The following is a 10529-nucleotide window of genomic DNA, read 5'->3' as shown; positions in this document are numbered from 1 at the left end:
TGCTTTATTTGTGAGCATTTGTTCCATCTCTTAACAGCCATTGACTCATCTTCTATTTGACTCCATACTAGTGCTACAAATTGAAAAGTGTTGTCATGATATAATTATATTATGTTGGGTCCAATACCTTCCTCTATGCCCCATCCTACATAACCCTGCCAATACAAAAGAACTTTGAAGAACCTAGAAAAAGAAAAATTAAATAATTAAACAATTCAATTTTAAAAGAATTAAGGGGAAAAGAGAAGCCAAATAGATTACACTTTTAAATGATTTTCAGAAAGAGGTATTAAAAGAAAAATTGGCGGCCTATAGGGCACGTTTAGCATTCTTATATAAGTATAAGCTCTGAGATGTTGTGGCATTGAGCTGATTGTATTAGATACAAGGTCAGGTATATCCTGGGTACAGACCTGCCTTGACACTGTCTAGCTGTGTGACTGTAGGCAAGTCATTTTGCCTTTCTCAATTTCACTTTCCTCATCTTTAAAATGAGGGAACATCAAAGGTCCCTTCCAGCTCTTAACCTATAATCCTACTAAGGGATATTTTGGAGTTAGATTGATAAATCCCTATGCTAATATTAAATAGTTAATGCTTGCACCTCTCAAATTGAGCTATAAAAAAAACTGACTGGTAGAAAATAAGATATATTTAGAGGATAAAAATGTGTGCTGTTTCAGCAGAAAAATAACACAAATATTATTTGGAAGCTAAAGGACGGAAGGTTTATATAGGAATAGAAACAAAATGATAACTTCTAGGTTGGCCCAAAGTGATGGCAAGTTTACTCTATATACAATAAGTATATTCTTAAAACAGATTTAAAATATTTTAAATTTGTAATTAAAGTTCATAATTCAAACCCAATGCCAAACTATGGTTGAAAAACTTGCTATGTAATTGTCTTATTTTTGATCTGGAGAGAAGGAACCTGAGAGGCCCCCTCATTTTACAGATAAGGAAACTGAGGCTCAGGAAGGCAAAGGTCACATGGGAATCATGTCAGAGGCAACATTGGAATACATGTCTTCATTCCAGAACTAATAAATCATTTTGTAATGAAAACAGATTAATTCATTTTCTCATAATGATTTTCATTCAAATAGGAGAATGCCTGGGCAACACAAGTAATATTTTAAATGAGGAGAAAGCACAAAGCAAGATGAAATAAATTGACCGGCTGACAAATAGGCTCCAGAAGGAGAATAGTTACTATCTAGTCTAATGAATATTTTTACAAAGTTGAATATTATACTACTAGATGTAGGTAAACCAAGTGGACAATGTTCATCACAAATTATAGAAATTACTAGTTTTAGGATGTGATGATATATTTAGTGTGAAGATTACTCCACTTGGACCCAGAAAAACCTGAATTTGAATCTCATCTCATCACTTACTCTAGGTAACTGAATCTGTATGATCCTCAATTTCTCATCTGTAAAATGGATATAAGAACATTTACTTCACAAGGTTATTGTAAGGATCAAGTGACTTTGTGTAAAAGCACTACAAAAACGTAAATTAAAACACCATGTAAACCATCACGTAGCACTACTTTAACCTTTTTGTCTCAGTTATTCTATAGGAATCATAACACAATTTATCCTCAAATGTTTATTAATCATTCAAATGACAGTGGAATTTAGAAAATCTCCAATTCTCAACCAGGAAATCACATTACAACTCTTCATAACAAATCTTCAAGTGAAAAAATATTTTGCTTAGAAAGGATGAGGCAGGATGATTCCAAAGAACTAGCCTCCCAAAGGAAAGAGGAGAGAGATCCCAATATTACAGTGAAGGAAAATCTGACATTAGGAGTTTTTCATTTCAAAATTTCAAGAGAATCCACTTATAAAGTTCACAAACAAGCCATTATATGCAATATTGTATAGATGTTAAAAAAACAAATTGATTAAAAATTTTCATGTGTCTGTAAGTAAATATTATTCTTAGCCATGAGACTAGCAAAGGCTCAATCCTAACAACCTAAGCTGTTATCTGGCTTCTGTTCAAATTTATCATTAGCTTCTATAGTCTAAATAATTCAGTAAGACATTATTCATATCTCTTTGCCTCTTTCCAAAGTACCCATTCTCTGTGTACTGTCTAATCCAGTAGCAATTAAGGGGAATTTAGTTTGTTTTCTTCCTTCCTGCTCTGAGATACAGATCTCAATCTCTGGTAAGGGATGCAGGGAGGGAATAGGAAAGGGTATGAGGAGGAAAAGTCATGTTTATTAGATACCTAAATTTAGAAACCTATTTATCTAATGAATTAGGGACAGTATGGTCTTGGATTCAGATGCAAATTCTGCTCTAATAATCCCTAATGCAGAAAGCCCTCCCATCACCCTTGATACCTGATGCCTGTTTTCTCAATTACATAGACCACTGAGATAAACCCAGAGAAACTGAGTTAAAACAGCAAGTTCAGCCTAGAAGGTGTCTTTGGTACTTTCCTCTGCTGCTGCTAATCACGGGAGAAGAGTTTGCCAGTGGTCTTCAGCTGAGACTATCCCAGCAGTGTGAGGGCCAAGAGCAAGGGGCGTTGTTTAAATCTGGAAAACAAGGTGGAAGAACAATAACAGAGACAGCATCAGCCTGATGAAAGCATGAGGTGGCTATTAGGAAGCAGCTGGAGGCAGTTTGGACCTGCTGGCAGGGGGGCCCACGAATGGTTAACTAGTGAACCAAGTCTGCCACTTCTGGACACCCAGCTGCAGGTCTGTACTTAATGCCTTCCCTCTCTCATTGGTGTGTGATTGCTTTACCAATATTGCCTAGCTCTAGTTTAGGGGTTGCAGAGATTGAATTCAAACACATATGCATTATGGTGATAATGACAGAAACGTTAATTTGCTAATGTTTGGCATAGCAAAAAAAAAACACATTTTTATGTTTGTCTCAAAGTGTACAGAGGTGTTCTAAAGTGTAAAAGAAAGTTGATAAAGCTTTACTTCTTTCTGTAAAAACTACTTTCCCTTAGGAATGCCTAACAATTTTCTTCCTTAAGGTCCTTATCATCCTGTGATCCAATCTGAGATTTCTAAGACTTCAAAAGGAAAGGAACTCTTATTTTCCTTTGTAATAGACAAAAAAAACCCTTTTTGTTTTCTACTTTCCTAAAAACTAGGTAGAAGATTTCCTTTCCTTTTGATATAAAAAGGGGCACAGTGTGTAGCTTGGAGTGGAAAAGTTCATTTCTGAAGAACCTCATATCTTCAGATGAAGAATTCTTGCATTAGAATGGGCAATCTTAACCTGGGGTCCAGAGACTATCAATGTGTTCATGGATCTATCCATAAACTTGGAAATTTTAATATTTTGATAACTATATTTCAACATAATTGGCTTCCTTTGTAATCCTATATATTTAAATTTTTTAAAAAATTTTTTCTGAAAAAGGTTATATAGTTTTCACCAGGCTGCCAAAGGTGACCATAACACGCACAAAAAGGTTAAAAATGCCAGAATTAGAGGGTGACAAAACAATATAAAGTAAATAGAAAAAATGACAAATCATTTTTTTAATGTCAATTTGAGGGATTTGGAATTAACTAATAGTAAAAAGATCAGCCCAGTAGAGTTTAACTAACATGTCTTTGAGTAGTTTGATTTAATTTATTAGGATTTAATTAGGAATATGTATGTAAAATACCCATTAATCAAAAAGTCTTTGGATCAAAACAGAGCCCATGATGACTACAGGACATTCAAGCAGCTCTAAGGGAAAATGCACAAATCTGCCCATTATTGAACATAAAAATTAAAGTAGAAAGTCATTATACATATTTTTAAATGTAATGCAAGTTGATAAATTATTTTGCATGAATTCTTAAATTAACAAAATAAGGCCAAACCTGCCCCTAGCTATTTGCCTCCTAGCACTACTTGGAGAAACTGGAAGAATTATTTACATCACTAAATCTTTTTAATGTGTCTTTTTAGATCACAACCATTTTAAAAGCCCTTCAGCATTTGGATAGTTACAATATGTATGTACTATAAAATTCTAACAGTTCAGTTTATCATGTGGAAATATTAAAAAGAACTGTACCATTTTTTTAACTTATCTTCTTGAAATTGGAGAAAAGTTCAACTTTCTGTGAGTGTCTTTTTTATATATAACAGAATATTTGAATGTTAAGCATGTGGTACCTTTTATACCTTTAATGGACATATAAGGGGCACTGTAAAGGGGTTTTTTTTATTTTGCACATTAATAAATAGCTTAAATTTAATTATTCTTTACTACTAAGAATGGATAATGAAATAATGAAGAGTAGAATATGGCCAGTTTTAAGCCTTTGAAATCATAAATATTAAATCTAAAGTATGAAAATACCTTCTATATACTTTTGTAACAGATGCCAAATATAGAATGACATGATATACTTTTAATATTTTGGAGTGTTAAGTGAGGTAAGGGTAGGATACTGACCACAGTAGTATTTCCTGAACTCCCCATTTTGACTTCTAATTTTGAAAGAGTTGCAGGTAATTTGTTCCGGTATCTCATCTTTTCTCACAGCTTCTCTACTCAGTTAAAGCCATGGTTCAAGATATTATAACATCCTCGGTCTACAATTAATCATTTAACATAACAATTAGCTGACTTTGTAAGACAAATAATCAGAAGAAAGTCAGAATCCATTTTTTTTGACTTCTAAATAGCAAAGCATCTGTAAGGTACAACTCGTGAAATACATTTAAAAATGAAATTTTATACTAATTTTATTAATAACTCACTTATAGATAGGATATGATTTTAGCAGTTCTGAATAGTTCAGCAGATTTTTCTTTTCTTTTGGTGCTATAAATGAATTCTATACTTGTCTGGATTAGTTTTAGCTTTGTTCTAATCAGTGTAACTTTCTGAGACTTTAAGATGGTAAACAAGCCTTCAATATTTATATACTTTTATAGGGATCATTTTCTAACTCAATTTGTGTCAACTAAATACCCATATATTGATATTTGCCTATTTGGAAGAAATAATAGAAAACAATTCCTCTAATCTGGTTCAGAATGTCATTTATAAACTATGGAATAAAAAAGATAGCTAAGCAGAAAACCTTTGAACCAGAATCTTGGTCGTGACAAAAGTACATTTTCCTATTTTGCAAAAATTAAGGAAAAAATAGTGACTGCAATTTTATTTATCATATTAAGCTATGTAGCAGAAGACCTTAGTTTTTTCTTTCCCAACTTAGTCATGCTTACTTTAAAAAAAAACTTTAGTAGTTAGTTATTTGTACATGTGGTTCCATTAGCTTCATTTAATGCAGAAAAAAATCTGATTTTAACATCATTAGGCAATAATAGTTCATTATTGCCTAATGATATTAGAAGTCAGATTTTTTTTTTTACTGTTAGGAAGGCAATTCATTTTTCTCCCAGTACTGACTTGGTTTCTTACAATTTTATTATAATTCTAGATATAGAATATGATTCCTTCCCCAATAACAATTATAATTTTTTGTGACCACATACCACATAACCAAAGTTATCTAGGAATTTAGTTGTAGCCTTTCCTTAAAAACAACAACAGCAAAGACTAGTTTATTGCTCCATGAATCATACAAATGAAATGAAAGCAACTAAGGATTTTTCTCCCATTTATTAGACTCTGAATTAGTTTTTAAAATTACTTTTCAATGGTAGACTTGTATGAAGTGATGCAGAGAGAAGTTATCAGAATCAGGAAAACTATATACACAATGACTACAATAATTCATGTTATTATAACAACAATATAATTATAAGAACAGAACGAAGCTAAAGGTTGTAAATTTCTTTAGACAAATCTTAACCCTTGAGAAGAGATGAGAAAATACACCACTCTCCTTTTACTGGAGAGATATGTGTGTGTGTGTGCGTGTGTGTGTGTGTGTGTACATACACTGTCTGGTGTCTCTGTCTGTTGGATTCACATAACTGTTTTTCTTTGTCAAAAAGTAAGACTCCCTAGCAAGGGTAGGGATATATCTTGTAATGACTGTGATGTAAAACAAAAGGGAAGGTATGATTGAAACTAAATATATAAATCTCAAAAATTTTAGAGATTTAAGTTTCTGAGGATAATAATAGAACCTACTTCACAGGGCTGTTGTGAGGAATAAATGGCATACCCTATGTAAAGCACTTGGCAAAAATGAAGGCTCTAGTAGTAGATAGAGCACTGGCCCTGGAGGACAGAGTTCAAATGCTGATTCAGACACTTACTAGCTGTGTGACTCTGGGCAAGTCACTTAACCCTGATTGCCTCCAAAAAATAAAATGAAATCTCTTAATTATACTAATTATTATTATTATTACTTCATAATATCCCTTTTCAGGAAGAAAACAATCAGCTACTTCTAGAGAAAAATAATCTAAAGCAAATAATATATACAGCAATACATGCATACCAGAGTCAGTGCTTGAAAATGTAGATTCATTTTTTATTGTGTATATTGGGTGGGTAGTGTGGAGAGGCCTTCAAAGAGTCTGAAGTTATCTTAGTGTTACATTCCCATACCCTGGGTTTTTGTATGAACTCATTCCCTGCAAAGCTTGTGAAATAGTGAAGTCATTCATACTTTATCAAAACAGTGTTTTGTGAGTACTGATGTCTTTGGTACGTATGGAATAATCATGTTATTCATGAAGTAAAAAAAAATTATATAAGAAAAAATAGGAAAGGACGGGGCAGAGGAAATAGACACTTGAGTGTTTTTGGTTTTGCTTTTCTCCTCTTTTCCTCTCCTATTTTTGTTCCCTAAATCTAGAGCACACATAAGATAAGCTCTACCAAAGAAGACATTGAGCCATTCCTGTGCATCATTCTTCCAGCCACTATCCTGCTTTTCTTGGCATTTCTGCTACTTTTCCTGTATCATCACTGCAAGCACCCAAGGCCCCAGGGACAGATCTTCAGCATTGACCTTCCAGAGCATCTACCAGAGAGAGAAGTGACCGATTTCCTTTCAGGCTTACCTTGGAGCACCGAGCCGACCTTTCATTATTCAACCTTGTACCCTGAAGCTACCTTCCTCACAGTGTGCCTGCCACCTTCTTATGAGGAAGCCACTATGAAAACCCCTGAGGAAGAAGTCCAAAATAGGATTACCCAGGGTCTAGTACCTCTTTATGAAGAAGAGAGCACACGTAGGTTGGATGACGATAAATGACCTTCCCTTGCAAATCCTTTGTATCAATAGCTGTCACCTTTTTAACTAGGAAGGACAAAAAAATTGGATTGGGGAGGGGAGTATGCTAGCCCATGAAATGAGATAGTCATAGACTGAATCCAAGCACCAGAGACAAACTACAACCCTAAGAGTATAATGGAAAAAATGCTAATTCATCTATTTAATTCATGTATACTTTCTGTGATACTAGTGAATATTTTTTTCTTATATCCTAGACATAATTAAGATAAAATGAATAACACTTTTAATTCTTTGTCCCAAATGAGAAGAAAAGTTCCATGAAGACTGAAAGAATTTAGCTGAAGTTGCCAAAGCTCACTAGCTACTGAACACACTGGTGTATTTTCCCTACTCCCTGCCCTCCAGCGAAGACCTTTCTTTCCATTTTCCCTTTGTCATGGACTCAGCTGAGTCTTCTATATTACTTTATTTCATCTCCATTTAAGTATTTCAAGACTGGTAGGCAGTCCCAGAAATTAACAAGAGAAACTCTTGAGAATTAACAGAGAGCAAGTATAACACTTAGCAGTACGCATAAAGAATTGTTCTGTCTTTCACCAAAGTGAGGCCAATGAGTTTGCAATCAGTTATATAAAGGAAAATGAAAGTTGAAGATCAGACTCTTTGGGAATAACTAGTTAAATACATCTTCACTTTTGCCCATTCTTAAAATAGACATATGCATATGTATGTGTGTATATATGTATATATATATATATATATGTTTTATTGATGTTTTGTTTTTACATACATATATTTATAGTGTTTTATGAGAGGTTTCATAACAAAGAAAAACAGTTAAATAAAACTAATAATATAGTGAATTCATCTGAAAGTGTATGCAACATTTCACAACTGTAGCACATATCCCCACTTCTCTATAAAAAAAAATTAACAGAAATCTATTTTCTTTCCTTCTCATCCCCTCCGCATTGCAGAAAAAACCTAAATTTCTTGTAATGAAAATTCATGGTCAAACAAAAATTTTCCCAGTGGATTTACATACATACATCTGTGCATGTATATGTATAAATATGCACATATATACATGACCCACACACATGTTATATATGTGTGTGTACATACATATCACACATACACATACATATACACACACAGAGAGAGGTGTATCTTTTCCCCTTTACTCCAGTGAACATTTTAAAAGATCTTGGGAGTTAAGAATTGTGGATGTGAATTGTGAGGGATATCTAACAATTTCATCAATCACATACTACAAGTTTCTTTCCATAAGGTAACTTTTGGTGTTACTGTATCTATGTGCACATATTTCAAACATATATTATAAAACTATATGTGACAAAAACTATAGTCTATGGGCAGATAAATTCTTTTAATGGGTTTTATAATTTTTTCTTTTTTTTTCTCAAGAGGGAATCCCACCATACTCAGCTTTGCTCCATGTATGGACTCCTTCTTTACATGTTAGCTCCTGCTCTCTTAATTCTTTACCTATTTCTGCTCCCTGTTACCAGTACTTTTCAATCTGACCTAACCCCAAACCAGTAATGATGATAGACATAGTTAATAATAAGTGTTGGGGTAGCCATTGTTTCATCAGCTAACCAGTGTTGATTGTCAGAAGCCAAAGAGATAACTGGCAAAGAATTTTGGAAAGGTTATACAAGCACACTTTCTTATTACAAAATTATTGTTATACAAATTAAGTACTTGTTCATCTTAATATATTTCAAGTAAGCAAACAAATGGTGAACATTTGTTTAGTGTTCACTATGTGTCAAGCACTGTGCTAAGTGCTTTACAATTATTATGGCATTTGATCCTCATAACAACCCTGGGGTGTAGGTACTATTATTATCCCAATTTCACAGATGAGGAAACTGAGGCAGGCAGCAGTTAAGTGACTTACCCAGGGTCACATATATATATTAAGTATCTGAGGTCAAATTTGAACTCAGGTCTTCCAGACTCCAGGCTCAGGATATATAAAGAATCTAGAAGATCAGCAAATAAAAGTGTTAGCAGCACCCTATAATGAACAGAGCTCAAGCCATGGAGTCAAAAGATCTAAATTTGAGTCCAATACTTAACAAGATGCTTGCCTAGATATCAAGTCACTCAACATCTTTCAGTCTCAGATTCTATATCTCTAAAATGAGGATAATATTATTTGCATTCCCTATATCACAAGGTTGTTGTGAGAGAAATGTTTTATGAACTACAAAGTGTTTTGTAAATATGAATTATTATTATTTAAAAGTTTTAAATACAACTCACAGTATTAGCCCTATGCTTCATGTTATAGATGTTCATGACTATAAGATCAATATTTATGTGATGCTGAAAATAAGTAGAAAGAACTGATTGAAAAAACTGTTTTCACTCAGTAAAATATTATTAGTTTTGATTCCCCATTTGTGAAGTGCTTATTTTATAAATATCTCTTTTCTCTAAAATCATATTCTATTTTTCCATGCTTTGTATGGAGTGGAGTATGTGTGTATGTGTGTGTATGTGTGTGTGTGTGTGTGTGTGTGTGTGTGTTCTTGTTCCACAGGTAGAAAATGCACAGTCTTAAGCCTCATATTCCCTCTATATTGCATCTTAGGCACATGCTTCCAGACTTGAATGTAATACCCATTACAGTACACATACACACTCTGGAGTCTTAGTTGAAGAATCAAAGGACCCATTAGCAAATTTAACTCCTCACCCCTCAATACGTACTTATCAGTAGATCTGAAACTGGTGATAAATAGACCTCCTTCTCCCTTTGTCACTTCAATTTCTGCCAGCCTCACCATTCTTCTACCACACCCCTACTCCCAATAGTGCTTAGCTTTACAAATGGCCCTAAAATTCTGAAAAATACTGGCAGGGGAAAGATCAGAGTTGGTGACCTCAGCCCACCATTTTAGTTGCCACGGCAAAAATCTCTGTCTCCCCTGTTATATGCTACACACACAAACACATATAAACCAATACACAGATGTGTGTATGTGCATACAGATACATAGAGGAACATAGCTGTCTGTATATCAGTTATTCTCCATATTTCTACTTAAATGCTGGTTCTGGATATCTAGAAAAGTGATTTTTAAAAAATGACACCAGGAGTAAAGCCTATGTCTCAGTTGAGAACCTTACTTCAAAAATGAAATTTAAAATGATTCAGTGTGTGATATCCCCATAAAACAGTGGCTTCTTTGGGATAATTTTCCATCTTCATCCTCCTCTCTACAATGCCCTCTGCCATGAATAAGAACATTAGAAAAGTGTTCAAATAACATGTATTGTTCTCTTTTACAGCTAAATAAATGATATTAATGTTAGCATATACAGTATTGCA

The 10529-nt window shown here is 33.8% G+C and overlaps 1 protein-coding gene across 1 annotated transcript; it reads left to right on the top strand.

The window, feature by feature from the left end:
• Positions 1-2620: 2620 nt before the first annotated feature.
• On the top strand, positions 2621-7180 carry SMIM28 (small integral membrane protein 28). The gene is made up of 2 exons (XM_078155547.1): positions 2621-2731; positions 6779-7180. The coding sequence occupies exons 1-2, from the start codon at positions 2621-2623 to the stop codon at positions 7178-7180; spliced, it is 513 nt and encodes a 170-aa protein (XP_078011673.1).
• The last annotated feature ends 3349 nt before the right edge of the window (positions 7181-10529 follow it).

The sequence above is a fragment of the Phascolarctos cinereus genome, unplaced genomic scaffold (assembly GCF_003287225.1).
Source record: "Phascolarctos cinereus isolate Bilbo 61053 unplaced genomic scaffold, phaCin_HiC Scaffold_5;HRSCAF=322, whole genome shotgun sequence".
NCBI lineage: Eukaryota > Metazoa > Chordata > Mammalia > Diprotodontia > Phascolarctidae > Phascolarctos > Phascolarctos cinereus.
The sequence above is the reverse complement of the archived record's forward strand: the minus strand, read 5'-3'. Positions and strand labels throughout refer to the sequence as shown.

Bases quoted from the DNA above. Each gene is read 5' to 3' on its own strand.
- SMIM28 (XM_078155547.1), top strand. From the start codon at position 2,621: ATGAGGTGGCTATTAGGAAGCAGCTGGAGGCAGTTTGGACCTGCTGGC. The intron at 2,732-6,778 runs GTCTGTACTTAA...CCCTAAATCTAG, and splicing joins TTCTGGACACCCAGCTGCAG to AGCACACATAAGATAAGCTC.